At 43.4% G+C, this 18,817-nt stretch overlaps 2 protein-coding genes across 2 annotated transcripts; one reads left to right on the top strand and one right to left on the bottom strand.

Moving 5' to 3' along the window:
* Window positions 1-2,511: 2,511 nt before the first annotated feature.
* LOC118772371 (zinc finger protein 239-like) lies at window positions 2,512-4,869 on the top strand. The gene is given in 3 exon segments (XM_036520633.1): window positions 2,512-2,541; window positions 3,665-4,463; window positions 4,697-4,869. Coding segments are annotated over 3 exon segments (1,002 nt in total).
* Window positions 4,870-14,158: 9,289 nt separating this feature from the next.
* LOC118772372 (stonustoxin subunit alpha-like) lies at window positions 14,159-15,990 on the bottom strand. The gene is made up of 2 exons (XM_036520634.1): window positions 15,978-15,990; window positions 14,159-15,588 (listed from the first exon to the last, which is right to left on the bottom strand). Exons 1-2 carry the CDS (start codon window positions 15,988-15,990, stop codon window positions 14,159-14,161), a joined length of 1,443 nt encoding a protein of 480 aa, XP_036376527.1.
* Window positions 15,991-18,817: the final 2,827 nt, after the last annotated feature.

The following is an 18,817-nucleotide window of genomic DNA, read 5'->3' on the forward strand; positions in this document are numbered from 1 at the left end:
TGTTTGTCTTTTGCCCGCTCTGGTTTTTTGACTTCTGCCTGTTTTGTGTTTTGGATTTTCTGATCGTGGATTCTTCAGTTTTGACTTGTTTGGACTGTTTGTTACTTCTGATTTTTGGATCTTCCTCAAATAAACACCTGGTTTGTCATCCTGGTCTGCGCCTGGGTCCTTCTACCTGAAAGCCTGGCACTTTAGACTTGGTTTCTCAATGTGCATCTTGAAGGACAGAGTTCTATCCAGGGTGACACCGAGATACACAGGGAACTCACAGGACTCTAAAGAAACTCCATTCCAGCTCACTTTCAACTGCCGTTTAGCCTCACGGTTCCTTAGGTGAAATGCACTGACTTGGGTCTTGGCAGGGTTAGCACATAGATGGTTGGCCTCATAGTATGGAGTCAGCTTATTGAGAGCATTGGTGAGGTGTTGCTCCACCACTTCAAACTCCTTATCTTGCGCAGCAATACCTAGGTCATCTGCATAGATGAACCTTACTGTGTCATCACTTCTTGGCTGGTCATTTGTGTAGATGTTGAATAAGCGGGGTGGCAGGACACTCCCTTGAGGTAGACCATCTGCTCTTCTTACCACCTAACTCAACAAAGAACATCCTGTTTTCCAGCATGCTCTCAATCAGTTCTGTCGGGCGGATGTCTCTCGTTATGTCCAAGATCTTCTGAATCTTGCCCCCAGAGGCAATACCATTTATCTATAAAACCCACTCTGTTAGAGGGGCACGGCGCAGACAGCCAACTGTTAAGTGGCATCAGTCTGCTGTAGATTTCACCATCTTGCTGTGTGGGTGTGGGGAGCAGAGCATATTACTAACTCTGACATCTGTTTTGCCAGCACACACCGATTTAAAGTTATCTTTTGTGAGCTCCCATTGCCTCATTGGGACATTGTTAGTGGCAACGTGGATAATCATTCCAGAGCAGTTTTGATTAACTTGGCCATCAGTTGCTCTGGTCCCAGGAATATGTTTTACTGCAGTTTCCAGAGCTCTGCAACAGGCTTCTCAACAGGTGTGTTGGTGAGGGGGGAGAACCTGTTGGAAAGGTGAATGGGGGGGAGAACCTGTTGGAAAGGTGAATTGGGGGGGGGGCACCTGTTGGAAAGGTGAATGGGGGGTTGGTGGTGCACCAGGGACTTACATTTCCAGCTACGATCCCAAACAGTGGTACACTCGCCTTGCTGTTATATCAGGACAAAGACTAGCTGATGCATCCGGTACCAAAACAGACTCTAAAACCATCTCACTGTTTTGGCTTGTTTTGGCTTTCATGTAGGGTGTGGATGTAGGCCATTAATTGAGCGATCCCCTCCATTAGCTTGGCAGGTAGCATACACTGCTCAGGTAGCCTTAGCAGAGAACAACCATGGCAGTACACAAAGAGGGGGTTAGCAGAAAGGTTAGGACACATGGCCATGAAGGTGATCTGTCCTGCCCCATTCATAGCGGGAACAAGCTAAAAGCAAAACTGGAAAAGTTTATACCATCAAAAATGTTCTACAGCCACAGGCCACCTCCCTCCTCAGCACCCAATGTAACTGTGAAAATTAATGTAAAGGTAACCTGTTAATCTAGACCAAACACTGAGATTGTGCCTGATTCCGTTACATAATTAGGTTGGCTGTTCCATAATAGAGAGGCTCTGTTAAAAAGCTCTACCACCAGATTTATTTTTTTATATTTTTGCATCCACAAGCAAGTCAGCCTAGGCTTAGCAGCAGAAGTAATCTAGGCTTGTGCTTGGCAAGATTCTTGAGGTAACATTATGAACAAGCTGCAAGGAAGTTAAGGTAGCGTTCAAGCATCCTGTTAGAAGGTCATTTCAGTGGAATTACAGAACTGCCATATGGAAATGGAATTTCAGGTTTTGGAAAGGAATTGAGTGCTATGAGGATGGGTCACACCTAATCCTGTGGAAAACACAGATACTACATGCAAGTGAAAACGCAAGACTTCAAACTTTGAGTACACTTTGGTCCTCAACAGCAATAAGTGTAACAAGGCAGCCAACCAAATCATAAGACTTTCTTATTCTCACTGGATATCTCACAATCCCTTTGTGTCTGCCTAGCCATTTATATTCCCTGTCTCTGCTGACACCTGATGATGATTTTGCTGTTTATGCTGTTAGTGGTAAGCTTTTACCTCTAGTTTTGTTTTGTAGGGGTTTCCTCTGAAAATGATCATGTTGAATGTACCCTAACAGCATTTTAATTGCAGTCTTCTTGAATTCTGTCAATTTTGAGTGTCAGATTTTTACTACTCAATTAACTCATTCAGTTACAGCATTTGGCTATTCAGTAAACTCACCTGAATTAGCAACAGTATCCAAAGAGGGTGGAGCTTTGCAATCAGTGTTTTTTTTTTTACCTTATTTAAGTCAATGTGAATATTCTTAGATGGAAAAAATGATTACAGATGTAAAATGAGGCTCCCAGGTAGCTCATTTGTGAGAGTGCTCACCTTGAGCGCAAGCTGAGCTCTGTGCCCTGGGTGTGATGCCAGCCGCGTCGGCTGACGATGACCAGGTGCCCACAGGACATACTGGCTCTGTTCCGGCAGGAATAGGGGTGGGTCGGTTAGCCAGGGTCCCCTCCTGTCACCGCTTTGAGTGAGGCACTCTGCGATTCGTCAGGTGTCTGCGATTTGCTGGGGTCGTCAGGGCAGCAGAGTCTGTCTCCCAGCGAGCTTTCACTGCACTGTGGTGTGCTGAAAAACAGCCACAGGCTGCATGTGTGAGTGATGGAGAATGACATTGGTCTCACAACCAAGCACAAGTGCCAATTAGCTGTGGTGAGGCAAGCCTGGTATACAGATAGCCGTTCCAAAATATAGCTGCATAAGGAGGGGGGGCATTTTAAAAATGGTGAAAAACTCAAAAAAAATTGTCAAAGTTGTGGCCCTGTAAATGAAATATCTAACACTCCTCTCTCCCTCAGACTGTGTCATGGCTCGGTGCTGCCCCCTCTGTCCTGGAGGAGTGTGTGCAGTCTGTCTCTGACCCACAGCAGCTTAAGACCCTACTCCAGCACCACAGATGTGTTGGACACTGGGATAGGAATGGTAGGCCTCTGTTAGAGGATGCATATAAACCACTCCAGTTCCAGACCTGGCTCTGTGATGCACAGTTTAATGTGTGGAAGCAGGAAAGTGCTCACTTACAGCCTGAGCCACAGCTTTGTGTGACTTAAAGGACTCCTTCCCTGCTTTTACAGTGAAGATGCTGCAATACGCCAAAGCCCATTACCTTCACCTGCCTGCCTGCCCACCTGCATCCCATCTCCTCATCAGCCCAGCCCTATTTCTACCCTGCTTGTTCCTGTCTTGTTTGCCAGTTCGTCTCAGCGTTTTCGTACCTGTTTCGTTCCCGCAGTTTTTTTGGATTTCTGTATTCTCCGTGCCTGACTCTGCCTGCCCTTCGTCTTCGTTTTCTGCCTGCCGTTTTGTCCCTTTGCCTGATCGTTTGCCTGCCCGGTTCCTGATCCTGCCTGCTTCTGTTATTGACCCTGTTTTTGTCCACGGACTGCCTTCCGGTTTTCGACCCTGCCTGCTTTTGGTTTCGCTACGTTCCTGCCGTCATTAATAACCCCGCCTGCAACCTGAAGCTCTCTTGGTCTGCGACTGAGTCCCTGCCTGAGTCCTTACACCCAGTGTGGCAAGACTTTCAAATATTTGTCATATCTGACATGACACCAGCGAACCCATACAGGGGAGCGTCCATACCACTGCTCCCAGTGTGGAAAGAGCTTCAGGTCCACATCACATCTGACAATACACCAGCAAACCCACAAAGAACAGCATCCATACCATTGTTCTCACTGTGGGGGAGAGGGCTGTAGATCTGCATCAAAACTGATGGCACACCAGCGAATTCATACAGGAGAGCGCCCATTCCACTGCTCCCAGTGCGGGAAGAGCTTCACATGTGCAACACACCTGACAACGCATAAGAGAACTCATACACAGGAACGAAGATTCTCTTGCTCTCAGTGTGGGAAGAATTTCAGATCTTCATCTGACCTGAAAAAACACCAGCGAATTCATACAGGGGAGCGTCCATACCAGTGTTCCCAGTGTGGGAAGAGGTTCAAAGCTGCAACACACCTGACTGCACATCAGAGAACTCATACAGGGGAGCGACCATATCTCTGCTCCGAGTGTGGAATGAGTTTCAGTCACTCAGGTACTTTGACGCTACACCAGCGAACCCATACAGGAGAGCGCCCATACCACTGCTCCCAGTGTGGGAAGGGTTTCAGATACCAGTCTGACCTAAAACAACATCAGCGAATCCACACAGGAGAGCGTCCCCATCAGTGCTCCCAGTGTGGGAAAACCTTCAGTCAATCAAATAATCTGACAGATCACATGAGAATTCACACAGGGGAGTGCCCATACCACTGCTCCCAGTGTGGAAAGAGCTTCACTAGATCAACTACTTTGAAGAAACATCAGCGAACCCATACAGGAGAGTGGCCATACCACTGTTCTCAGTGCGGGAAGAATTTCACTCGATTACCAGCGAATTCACACAGGGGAACGCCCATTCCACTGCTCCCAATGTGAGAAGAGCTTAATTCATTTGAGCAATTTGAGGGAGCACCAGCGAATTCATACAGGGGAGCATCCCCCACTGCCCTCAATGTGGGAAGAGTTTCAGATATCAATCAGACATGATGCGACACCAGCGAATTCATACAGGGGAGAATCCCTACACCTGCTCCCAGTGTGGGAAGAGCTTCAGATACCAGTCTGACCTAAAACGTCATCAGCGAATTCACACAGGTGAGCGTCCAGTCCACTGCTCCCAGGGAGGGAAGCCATTTATTAGACTGAGAGATTTGACACAACACTAACAGTCCTACATGGTAATACTCCATACATAAATCAGCGGCTCTCAGCCTTTTGTAACTTAAGACCCACTTTTGATTGTTAAAAAAATTCCGAGGACCACCTTCCCAAATAAATAAGAAGAAAACTGAGCTGTGTGTTTTAATTTTAATCTAACCATTTGGCAGTACCACTGCCTCCACGGCCCACTAGATGGCGCTCTGAGGCCCACTGGTTGGGAATGGTTGCCATAAACTTTGGTGGAGAGAATGTCTGTGCTCAGTGGATGTCATCTTAGGATTGCAGACAGGTGCCCGATGAAGGCCAGCATCAGTATGGGCTCAAATATATTTGGTCCAGTTGGAAAACAGGATAATAATTGAGATACAGTACTGATACACTTACTGTGTGTTTCCTTTTTTAAAACAATGGAAGGAGAATCCAGCCAATTAAATAAACATTGATGCTTCACCAGTTTGAAATGTTCCTTTTGGAGTTCTTACCAATGACTTACCACTTACAGTTACAACAGTTGAGTTCTGTAATGTAATATGTCCCATTTTCCTTCTATTTTGTTTATTTTTTCATTCATGCACACCAGGCATGCATGTTAGGCAATTTCCTCTGCAGCCAGCATATCTTTGGCTTTCTAGGCTGGCAAGGTGAAGTTCGTACAGGTCCAGGAAACCTGTTGTTATCGGTACATACCGCAGCTTACAACAATGAATATTTTTTCTCTTTCCTGGTTATAGTCATAGTTATATAAGAAGAAGCCAGAGTACAGCATGAATCTCACATTGGCAGCCCATACCCTTGCTAGAAAGTTATTAAACTGAATTGCATTGCGTGAAAGAAACAGCATTTCAATACCCTCAGAAAACATATTACAGTTTTAACTTCACGATCCTGATGGTTCAGTTTCTGTGGAGATGACATCTCTGTGTGGCCTCATTCTGCTAAATGACCATAATGCAAAAGTGTAATGTAATTTAACTTGACAGGTGATAGTCTCAACAAATGTAAATATCTCTGACCTACATTGGAGCGATTCCTTAAAAAAAAAAAATAAAACCTCTAACCAGTCTATCTTTTACTTTACATTAATGTCATTTAGCAGATGCGCTTATCCAGTGTGACTTACAAAATTCATCTAATCTCAACGCTACTATGCATCCTCTACACAAATATGTGTCAGAGCAGGTGGGAGAATAGGACCATCATTAAGTACGCCGATGACTCAGTCATTGTCAGTCAGCTTCATGACAATGAAACTGGCCATGGTCCAGTCTGCGATGACTTTGTCAAGTGGTGTGAGGAGTCTTACCTTCAGTTGAACATATCTAAGACAAAAGACATGATCATTGATTTTAGGAAAAATGCCCACGCACAGGAGATCACATCCATTAAAGGTCAGACTGTTGAATGTGTGCAATCTTATAAATGTCTAGGCACAATTATTGACTCTAAACTGACCTTTGAAGTGAATTGTGAAGCAGTGTCTGTCTGAGAAAATTGAATCGTTTCCATATTGACAAATTCATGATGACCTTATTTTATCATGCTTTCATTGAATCAGTTTTATCTTTTTCTCTGGTGTCATGGTTTGGAAACCTTTCCATAAAAAACAAAAACTCAAATCAAATAGTTAAGTGGTCTAGCAGGCTGACTGGTGAGTCACAAGCTAGTTTGGAGGTCCTGTATATCAGGCATCTAAAGCGAATAACAAACTCAGTTTTAAGTGACGCCTCCCAGCCCCTACACACAGAGTTTCAGCTCCTTCCTTCTGGTCTCAGGTTTTTAGTTCCAAGTTGTAGAACAAAACGATACAAAAACAGTTTTGTTCCAGCAGCCATCACACAGAAGAATAAATCATAGTATAAATGTTTTAAAAAATTCAGTTTTATTTTATTTATTTATTTTAATTGATTGAACTCTTTTATTGACTATTTTATTGTCTTTTAGCACACTTTTAAATGTCTTAGGAAAGAATGGACCCCTGAGAACTTTTATGTTATGTTTTATGTGTTATGGTCTTTGTTGCCTGTAGAGCAAGTGTGAAGATGAATGATGTATGACAAGTGTCTGTCTGTTACTACATGTGTGTACATGAATTTGGACTCTTTACTGGAAACCAAATCTACCTCTGGGTAGTGGGTACTAAAACCTCTAGCCAGTCTTTTACTTTACATTATTGTCATTTAGCAGATGCTCTCATCCAGTGTGACTTCCAAAGTTCATCTAATGAAGCTGCATGAAAATGTGTACAAACAGGACACCAGTATGGACATACGACCCTTCATCTGTGGTAAATATAGTTCTGAGATCACAAGTGTGTGCCCTGATGGGCATGTCAGTGCAGCACAATGCCATTCTGAACACAACGCTAACACATACCCTGAGTTAAATCTTCTGGATATGACAAGGAGAAACTTCACCCCAGCAGCTTCAATAAATAAGGAGAGTCAGAAATATAGCCAGAGACAGAAATTAAGTCGACGACCAACCATTTCTTAGGGCATATGCATACGGACACAAGCAGATACAGCTCACTCAACCTACAATAGTGTGAAACACCAGTCTAACCTACTGATTCCAGAGGAGGCGCTGTGTTCCCTGAGCTCCCTCTGCCCTCTAACTTATCTCATACTGGCCAAATGACGGCAGCCAATTTTACGGAGTTGCTCAGAAAATGTAGCTGGTACACCAGCCTTTAGATAAAAAAAAAGATATCAAAAAAAAAATATATATATATATATATATAGCATTGAAATGCGCGCAGAATGAGGGTGCTGCGCTCAATGCGAAAAGAGCTGTACCCGCATTCGCCAATGAATGTCGTGTGAAGACACTGAAAAAATTCTATAAATGCGTGTACTAGTCAGTAGTACCCTTAAAGAAGTCACACAAAGGCGTTGACAGTCAGTTTTAGGTCAGTGTTTTCAGGAGCTCCTGGCAGGAGAAGCTTCGTGTCGGTTTACTGTGTCTGGTCTCCGCGCCGATTGAGCCGGTGAATCTCACGCTGCTACTGATTGCGCAGCATTTTGTGCGGACTGATTACGCGGAGGGCTTTCCCTGGAATTGTAACCGCAACGAAGCGAAAAACAGTACCATCGTTGAATCTCACCCGAAATTCAGACGCAGTGCTTAAGTTTGTACTAGCTCAGAGAATGCCTGTCTTGCTTTGACGTAGCTATTTAGGTTTCACACAGAAGAAATTCTGTTGTTTTAAATGTTTCTTGTTTAGTGTGTGTGTCTTGTGGCTGGGATACACGAGTTGAATGAGATGTGATCTCGTAAAGTTTACTACCGGTATTTAAGACATCGCCTCGCTGTGTCAGGTTCCTGGAAGGTGAAAGAATCGGTTTCAATAAGCATGTAGCAGCTCCAATACGGTTGTAAAACGGCGACCATTTCAACTTGCAAGGCCGCCAACTTTCAGTTTTGGTCTTTGTCTTTATCACATTTTTGGCGAGAGATGCATAGAAGTCAATAGAATTTCCTTTTCCACGCATTCATGCTTGCGCGAGATGGGGCTCAAATGCGTGAGTCTCACACTCATTTCTCGAGAGTTGGCAGCCAAATGCTAATATGCACAGTAATGCAAATGGATAACTTTGCTAGTACTTCCCATAATGTTAAGGCTTTTGTTTTGATTTTGTACCTGTCAGGCAAAATGATGAGAAAGATAACTTCCTCCTTCGGTCAGTGTAGTAAGAAGCCAAGTAATGAGAGAAGGGAGAGTGGTGTGGAGAGGGAGATGCAGGATGGCAGTGAGACAGAGACAGCCAGACAGTAAAGGAGAAGAGCACCCAGTGAGCACTCTAGGAAGTGGACTTACAGCTCCAGAATAATCGTTTTAAATATGCACCACATTTCTTTGAGTTTTACCATCTAGAAGAGGTACCCAGTTCATATTCCTTGTATAATCACGCATCTTAATAAAGTCAGCTTGCCTAAAGTTGAATACTCTAGCATTGGAGAATGCAGCCTTAACTTGTCAAAAAACTTCAAATGTAATTGAACTATGGTCACTTGTACTGAGTGGTTCCCCTACCTCAATACTGCCGATTCTATCAGGATTATTACACAGAACCAGATCTAGGACTGTGTTCTCTCTCGTGGGTTGAGTAACAGACTGTATCAAAAAACAGTCATTTACAACATCCAAAAACATTTACCTTGACCTCACACAGCTTCCCAATTAATTGAAGGGTAATTGAAGTCCCCCATTACTATTGTCTCACCCTCCTGACATGCTAGTTTAATGTTATCAAAGAGCACACTACTGACATTGCTGTCTGAGGCTGGTGGCTTATAGCATACTCCAACATTCAGGCCTTTTTCATTTTCCCCCAATATCTTAATCCATATGTCTTCACTAACACCAAGGGGCTCCATTCCTGGTATTTCCTGAGTATTAAGATTATCCTTTACATAGAGAGCTACGCCTCCTCCTCTTCTATAGATCTTTTCTTAGCAGCTTGTATCCCTCTACGTTGTACTCATCCCCATCCCCTGCACCAAGCCACGTCTCTGTAATCCCAACAACATCAAAGTTACTATTACTCATAACGGTTTCCAGATTGAGAATTTTATTTTTTATGCTTCTAGCATTTAAACAGAGGAATTTCAGGGTACAACGTGTGCCTCTCCTGCCCTCCACCCCCACCCTCAACTGCCCAGAACCACCTCTATTACAGTGCTGCTCTGACTGATTTACAAGCATCGTTTCCTCTCTACTAATAGGATATTTAGCCATGGTGTGTTCTATTCCGGCAGTCTGTCTATCCCTACCCATCTGACTGTATAAACTCCCTGCCCCCCCAGACCCTAGTTTAAATAACCCTCTGCTACCCTAAGCATACGCTGGCCCAGTGCAGCTGTACCCCTCCGGTTCAGGTGCAACCCGTCCCGCTTGTACAGGTCACCCCTGTTCCAAAAGGAGTCCCAGTGCCCCATAAACCTGTACCCCTCTTTCCTATACCAGGTTTGTAGCCACGTGTTAAACCTCCATATAAAGGCTTGCTTCCCTTTGCTTGCACGTGGTACTGGTAGAATTCCAGAGAAGGCTACCGTGCAGGTTCTGCTCCTAATCTTCCCCGCTAGCTGAATAAATTTTTCTTGCAGAACCCCGAACCTACCCTTTCCTATGTCATTGGCTCCAACATGGACCATGACCACCAGATCCTCCCCCGCTCTGGCCAGGAGCTTGTCCACGCTCTCCAGGAGGTCTCCAACCTGGGCACCAGGCAGGCAACAGACCATGCGAGACTCCTTGTCGCGCAAACACACTATGCTATCTACCCCTCTAATGACTGAATCCCCCACTATCACCAACTCCCTTTTCTTGGAGGATGAGGCCACCTGGGTGCCCTGGGGCTCTTCAGTCCTCCCACTCTCAGGATCGTGGGCCAACTCGTCCTGCAGTGGCGCGAAACGGTTGGTCACCGCGATCTCTGGAGATGCTGCCCCTCTTGGAATTTTCTGCCCCTTTCTACGCCTACGTCCTACTGTAACCCAGCTCTCTCGCCCTATCTGGTCTGTATCTTCCCCCCTACCCGGCTTGGGTGAGCACACTATCTCTCTATAGGGCGTACTAATCAGTTCCTGGAACTCTAACAATTCACGATTACTGTGGAGTCCAGCTAGGCCTCGAGATCAAGAATCTTGTTCTCCAAGTGCTCAACAAGTCGGCAACGGTCGCAGATGAACTCATTCTGGAGGTCTCCCGGCCACATTTTTTCCCCTAACTGAAAACGCTTTCCCTAAATAACGATTTACTGCCGAGACAGAATTACCAGCTAAAAAAAGTGCTAAAAGCACTGAGGTGTCTCAGAGCAGTCAAAAGGCAGAAATCAAGCGCAAGAAATGCCACTTAGCCTAATTCAATAAAACTATGTTTACAGTTCAGCAGACGCGCATTTCACCCATCTCTGTCCATTTTCCTTCTGAGTGACTCAGCATAGCTGTGCTTGTCTTGCTTAGCAGACGGGTAATGGGGTTGGGGGCCCTGTTGGTGTTGGATAATTTGCTGAGGATAGGGGCCAATAGGGGCTGGCTAAGGTATGCCTCTGCTGTCCCTTGGTGCATTGTTTGGATTTCCTCCAAGTGCCACGTCCTTCAGAGCTTTGGCTAACTCACTGACTGCGTATTTATTTAGGGGGACATGGTGGTTGAGGTCATGGACCTGATGGTGGGCAATATGTACATTGGGTAGAGCTGCACATCCTTTGGAAATGTTTGCGTTGACTGTCACCATAGTGAGGGGATGGAAGTCTTTGCAGAGCAAGAGGGTAGAGAGAGTGATTTTAGAGTTAGGGAAGGCCTCTGAGGCTTTCTCTGCCACTCTTTTGAGAAGCCCTTCCACCATCTCTTGTTCAGCCCTCAGGTCATTTGTGCCTGTCTAAATGATAATGTGACCTGGTGTGCCAGAATCAGGTTCAGAAGGAATTTCAGTGCATCAGTAGTTTTATGGCACTATATTTCACTTTTTGTCTGGGGTAGTGGATTTTGTAGTGGGTATTTAGTAGTTTTGTAGTGGGTATTTTTAGTATGAGTGGAGTATGGGTGTGGGTATGGGGAAATGTGTGGATGTTGGTGCACTCTGTGATTCTTTTAGTTTAGGGTGTGATGGGGCAGATGTGGGTGTAATGGAAGGTGTGGATTTGGGAGTGTGATGGGTTTGGGAACACTCCCTCGCTGCTGACAGTGCTCTGTTCAGCTCCTCCTTGATGTCTGCTTGTTCTTTTCTCATGACATACTTGGCTTGGCTCAGGGGCTTCTGGGAAGAGCTGTATATCCTTTGCTGCCTCATGCTTTCGTTTGTGCTTTGATTCTGCCTCATTGATTTCAGGTGAGTGTGTCTCTGAGGGGGTCTCTGTCAGTTGTTTAAGAATGTTAAAATCCCTTAGGAAGGAGTTGAGGGCAGCTTCACATCCCTGGAGCATGGTTCCGTTTTGGTAAAAATAATTGTCAGGAGTCTATTTTCAGGGTCCTCCTGTTTATCCTCAAGAATTAAGATTTTGAATCCTTTGAGGATACCTCTCTTTGATATATGCTCATAATGTGTGCATACTGCTCAGTGCCATGCATTGGTTTGGTATGTGTAAAAGAGCAGGTTGTTTGTGAGGTCAGCAACCAAAGTCTCTGGGTTTTCTCTCTGCTCTTTCTGCTTCAGTTTTCTTCTGCCAGTATCTGTGCTGGGTACTCATAGAGGCAGCAATTGGCTGCTTCTGCCTCTGACATGTTGCTACAATGTAACAATTATCCAGCTGTCTAATGAGAGGGCACACAGCTCTGTTATTGTTAAACTGTTAAAGTGATAAAACGGACATAACTGAGTACTGGGAGCAGTGTTCTGATGTGCTTGATTTGGACTTAGTGCAAGGCGAACTTGTAATTGGGGTACACCCCTCATAGCCCGTTAATGGTGTTTCTGTGATCTTGGGTATAGGCTCTGCAAAATCTGATGAATCTGAAGGAGGGTTGGAGGGCTTGGTGGTGGTGGGTTGGAGGGCATGGTGGTAGGGGGATGGTTTGATGCTGGTTCACCTTTATTGTCAACTGATTTCACAGGGTCCTCAGGGTCAGGTCTTCAAGATCCTCAGAAAGATTTAAAACTCCTATTATGTCTGAAGACCAGTAGCAAGTCTGTTTGCATCTGCTGGTCTGTCTGAGTGAGTGTGATTATGGTATGCAACAGCCAATGCCCCTGTGTGAAAAGGTAAGCAGCCTATATCAACCAATGCACAGCCATGAAGTGGATCACCTCCATTCCTTGTGCCCTAAGGAACAGAAATGCCACATACTGCATACAGTACTGTGAACTTTGACACCATCTGATTTTTTTCATTTTTCCATATTTTTCGCACTGAATATCAGATCTTCAACCAAACCCTAATACAGGATAAAAACATATGGCTCCTGTAGTTAGTTATGATAGATAGAGAGCAGAATTAATGGCTCCTTAAGTGATAGAAAGTTGTTCAGATCTTGTTGTTTAGATCTTCTCTAACAACACAAAGACCAGGGCACACTGTAATAAATGTTTGCAGATTTTATTTAAAACCAAAGATCACAATGAAATTACAAGCAATGAAAGAAAAGGATAGATGTTTTAAAAAGCAACTATTATTATAGTATCTTACTTAATAATATCTTAATATCTTAAATATTTGAAAGTCTAAAAAAGAAGGTCCCTGTAATCAGTCTTCTCTCTTTTCTTCTCTTCTCTTTCTAATGATTTCCAGCTCTGACTAGTAGGGACAAGTGGGACTCTATGCCTGCTCGTACATGTATCATCTCTGAGAGAGGCCATCTTGCAAGTTTCAAGCAGCTACATTACATCTAATTAAAGAAAATGTTAAAACTATTAGTGCAACAAGGGAAACATCTTGCCAAATAAAATAAGAAAGAGACAGAAATAAGAAGCCCATCATGTTCCTCAATTTATGCAATTTCCTCCTTTCCTTACCTCACTTCCTCTTCTTTAGTAATTCTGGACAGGTCACAAGAAAATGAGGAGGGGAGCGAGGAGAGTTTGAAGAATGCTATATGATCTCTGAGCATATAAGTCAATAATAATTCACTTATGGATTCAAACACTGAATAGTATTCAAATAGGAACACTATCCAAATCTTTGAATGATACAGGGAATGATACAAAATGTAATTAATTTCATCTGCCACAAACTATTGTGAGTCACTTACAATAGAAATGATCATGATTAGCCAATTAGCAGTTTCTGAATACACTCAATGTGTAATCTTTACATTGGTCACAAATTCTTTTTCCTGTCCATCAAAAGGACACGATTTTTATTTTATTCCGTTAAAGCATCTAAAATTCTTTAAATAATGGTCTATTGTGGGTAAATGGAACCCATGCATAAGATTTAAGAAATACCTTTGATTAGGTCATATTTAAGATACATGTCTCACTAGGAAATAGATTCAGGAAATTCAAAAGTATTTTTTGTAAAGATTGATATTGAAATCTATCTGTAATGTTCACATTCAGCTATTCTAAGACATGGCATTTAAGGTGATTTTAAATGAATCTTGTCTTTTTATCAGGCCTGTGTGTGCCTATTTGACATATAGCGAAGGACACTTAAAATCATAATATGTATATCCCAATATATTCATTTAAAATATACTTTCAATTCAAATATGTTCAATCTTTGATTAGCAATTTTCAATCCATATGATGCCAAATTCTAAAGTTAATGTATAAGAGCAATAAGAGCAGATGACAGACTGAAGCTCAGCTCAAGGGAAAGCAATGCCTGACAGATGTGGTGCTGTGGGTGATGATCACTTACAACTGTACAATTTCCCGTAATTGTACAGATAAAAACAGGCTCCTTGGTACTCGGGGTCTGGCTTGTAGCTGATGATGTGTTTGTAGGACCCTATGTAAGACTCAAACTCATCCAAGACGCTTCTAATTCTCTCAGTGAACCTGGGGTCTTTGTACCACGGTAGGCCCTCCTCTTTGATGCTGTGGTGATGAGCTACAGAGATGTTCTCCATATTCCTGAACTCTGCCATGGACAGGCACTCAGACAGGGTGGAGAGGTAGGGCTCCTCATACTTCAGTGAGGTGAAGTTCAGCACATACAGCCAATCAATTCGTGAATTTAAGATGAAAGTGTCGAGCTTAGGGCCTGGAGGTTGAATGGAAACTTCAGGTCTTTTGCAAAGAGGATTGATGTGGGTTGTCAGCACTTGTATTTCAGTATCTTTCTCATCCAGCCATTTTTTCATCTCTCTCTGGCTGAAGAACGACTCTTCATGGAATTTCAGGATTTTGAGAAGCGTCTGCTCCTCCTCCGTACCTGCTCGGATGGCTGACAGAATCTTGCCCAGATTCTGCCTGAGTGTGGTGGTGTAATCATCCAATTCGTCCTGGAATTTTGTCAGTTTTTCCTCTATGTAGTCAACTTTGATGGTAGTCAACTGAACAATCAGGTCATTAGCTCTAATTTTGGCCTCAAGAAGTTCCTGCAACACATTCTCCGCATCTGACACCAGCGTCACTCTGATCTCTCTCACCAGCTTGGCTGCTTTGGGGTTCAGGTTCGTCAGAGGATACAGATGCACTTTCACAGGCACTGCGTTCCCCCCCTTCTCCCCCACCAGCTTCGGGAGCTCTTTGTACACCTGCACAGCTTCCTCATAAGTGGAGGGGTTGTATTTCAGCATGAAATCTCCATAGAATGTGCAGCTGAACCCCTCCACTTTCTTCTTCTCCTCATCTGCCAGGGACACTTTTCCTTCACCACTGATCTCCATTTTAGGGATCTTCTTAATCATCACATTCAGTTGTGCCTGAATTTCTTGTTTTTCTTCCTCATCTGAAGTCATCCGATCAAAGACCATGAAGGCCTTGGCTCCATATGTCACTCCTATGACCATGTGTGTGGCGCCCTGCTGTTCAAACACCTGGGGGTACGTCACTGGTCCCAGCTCATTAATATGCACATGCTTGTACTCAGTTTCCGCTTCATACTTCATTGTCATCCTGCATTGCTTTGTGGAGGACACTCTGTTCTTCAGGTAACTGGCTGACCCCTCCACCTCTATCAGCCCCCCCAGGTAGCTGGCCTTCATGGAGACGCTCATGTCTAGCATGTTGGTCTTCCCACTGAAGGAGTCCTCTGCAGTGAACTTAATTCTTGTGCTGGGCTTTCTGTCCACATGTATGTGTTTATCAATAGCAGCATCATCCCACAGTGAGACTCCTAACAAGAGAAAGAATTTTATTTATTTTATTCATTATCATAATCATGAAAATCAGCAGTCATACATAAAAAAAATCAAAGACCTATTATAAGTAACTGTCTCATCGTAGAATACCCACAGATGTTTTATAACACATTTATGGAGCAATAAAACTACTGTGAATACACTAATACTGGACAGTATGTTCACAACTGTGACCATTTTATTTTTACTTGTGAGACCCTGGAACCATCTGTCTGTTACCGAAAAGGACAGAATTTAAAGGAATCCATGATCATTCACTTCTCTTTCTCATGGTAATTTCAATTGAATGGTTGGTTTAAAATCTTCTTTTTAGTAATTTATGAACCTACACTCATAAACTTGACTGTCTGAATTTTTATTTTACTTCTCATTGCCATATCTTGTTTGTCATTATGGTTTTATTTTTTTATTTTTTTTTAATTCAGTGAAGAGCAGGCTATGTAGTTTGCATTCTGGCTAATAAAGATGGTTTCAATGACTGAATTGATGAGTGATCCCAGGCTAAAATACAGAACTTGTCAAGACAAAACAAAGTGCTGCCAGAGAACCATCAGACATGATGAGGTGCTGTGAGCCTGGAAATCAATGACTCAGCAAGGTGGTATGGAAGCCATGGGAGCATAAGGACCAGGGATGAAGGTACTATTGTTTTACAGGTACAGTACCAGGACTGAGGGTGTTAGGGTGTAACAGCAGTGTTTTTTTTTCAGCAGCGGGGGAAAGGGTTTTGTTATATCTGGGTGGTGCGCGCACGTAGTACACCGGTAGTCGGAGTGAATATCAATAGTTAATTAAAAAGTATTAAATAAAGTGGCTGCAAAGCAAACTTTAGAACATATTTATTGACATCTATTTAATCATACACAATGCCTTTTTGACCCACTTCTTACAGAAGGCACTATATATCAGCCTCACTGGCAAAGTTTGCAGCCTGGCTATGAGCACTTAATTTTTCTTGGTTTTTTAAAGAAGAGCTCTAAGGCTCTGTCATAGGGAAACTCACCCAGAGGTGGCCCGTTGATGCTCTTGTCTACCCATTTAGGGTCCCAGCCTGATAGCCTGTGCTTAGTCTTCTTTTTCTCTCCTCTCCTCCACTCTCCTCTCTTTCTGCCCTCTCTACTGCTTCACTCTGCTCTCATGCTGCACTCGACTCCACTACTCCTGCATATCTACTTGTCTAGTAAGTAGGGCTGGGCGATATGGACCAAAAATCATATCTCGGCATTTTTAGGCTGAATAGCGATACACAATATATATCTCGGTATTTTCTACGAAGTGGGCTAAATGTTCAGTTGTAAGTCAAATCCACATGTGAGATATCACAAGCACATTAATTAAAACAGACTGTGATCAAAATAAAAAGCAAAGACAGGGTTTCGGGGTCACGTGGGACCTGTAAGCGCAATGGTCAGAGAATTCTAGGCTCTTCATAAATCCCCTAATTTTGTTATTTTTACGAGCTTTTTACACTCAGAGTTGGTCGAATTTATAAATAGGAAAGTCTAAAAGATGTCAAAGAGTAAAAAACAGTTCTCATTTCCGACTGCTTCTCCCTCTGGAAAGCGTTTGAAATCTGCTTCGGAGGCTAGCATGTCCGACGCTATTTTACAAGCACTTGAGCTACAGCATGAACGACTTGAGGCGATAGTGGAGAGCGTGGTTTGCACAGCTTTGATGGGCGTGAAGGATTCAGTAAATGCCTTATAGAAAGATTTGGCGGAGCATATGTCAGCAGTCAAAAGCCTTGGTGACAAAGTGGACCGTATGCAATCAGAAACAAGGGGACTGAAAGGAGATCTGGGTGTTGTGATGTCTGATGTGGACGTTCTACGGGAGAAAATGGCGGCATTAGAGGACGGTGGAAGGTGAAACAACGTGAGGTTAGTGAATTTGGCACCAAACCCAGAAGGAGGGGATGCTATCAGTTTTCTGCAGAAGTCGTTGCCCAAATGGATTCCTTCCCTCAGACATAAACCAGTACCAATTGAAAGACCACACAGAATCTACCATCCCACATCAAAGAAGTCAGTCCACAAACTCTGATATTTAAAGTTCTTAATTATCAAGATCGACAGGCCATTCTGCAAGGGGCTAGGGCTAAGAAAAACAACACTCCTATCATAGACGGAGAACAGAAGCTACTATTCTTTGCTGACTACAGCGCACACACCAACTAAAAGAGGAAGGCGTTCAAAAACGTGCGTAAGGAACTGTGGGCAAAAGGGTTTTCTACTTTCATGATACGGGTGACATATCAAGGCCGACAGCTGTCATTCGAAATGGTAAAAGAAGCCGAGAACTTCAAGAATCAACTACTAGACACTGGAGCGATTGGAGCGACCAGCTCATCAAGGAGAAAACTACCTTTCGATGCAGAGGGGGATGATGCTGGCGAAAGTGTGGAGGTTATGGACTGAGATTGGGATGAAGCCATTCGATGTGTAGCTGACTTAATTGGCGAGCACAGCCGAAATACGGCTAACTTCAGTAAGGACACAATGACTTTGGTGTTTTTTTTTTTGTCTTTCTATGGTGGCTGTACAAGTGGACATGAACACGATGGTCAGTAAGTTATACTATTTAAATGCAAGCTCTGAGGCTATGTGACGATATAACATTAGCCCCTGTGGCCAATTAATGTCAGCTGATTTGGATGTTTAGGTAGCTAGCTTCTAGGTAGATGTTAACACTCATCTTTAAACACTAGCTACAAGTTTAGTTCATTTAGTTTGTTAAGGAGAAAGGAGTAAGTAAAGGTTTATTTCTTTTTTTTAATGCCTAGTGCCCTTTGTCAAGTTAGGCTACATTTTCCTTCGGTATGTCAGATTTGTTGGAGGCAGCGTGGTTAGGGTAATTAGCTTAGGTAACTAGCTATCTACCTTGGTAATTAGCTGGTTGGTTGATATTCAACATGCTATCTCGTTTTGTTTTTAATATAGGCCATATGGGCACATTGATTTGTTATAGGGCCCGATGTTCAAACAAGGCTTTTTTGCTTAAGGGGAACAAGAGTTTTAGAATTTTGACTGCGTTATGTGGATAACACACGTCTGTGATACACTTAGGGAGGGGGATGGGGTAGAGGGATTTAGGGGTTGGGAGGGAGTAGGTAACCTCAGATGGAACACTGAAGGGGTTGTAAATGATTGTTCACTGAACTCAAACTTTCTCAAATTTGTTGCGAGTACAAGATTAATATTATTT

This window comes from Megalops cyprinoides, chromosome 2 (genome assembly GCF_013368585.1).
Source record: "Megalops cyprinoides isolate fMegCyp1 chromosome 2, fMegCyp1.pri, whole genome shotgun sequence".
In the NCBI taxonomy this organism is placed as follows: Eukaryota; Metazoa; Chordata; class Actinopteri; order Elopiformes; family Megalopidae; genus Megalops; species Megalops cyprinoides.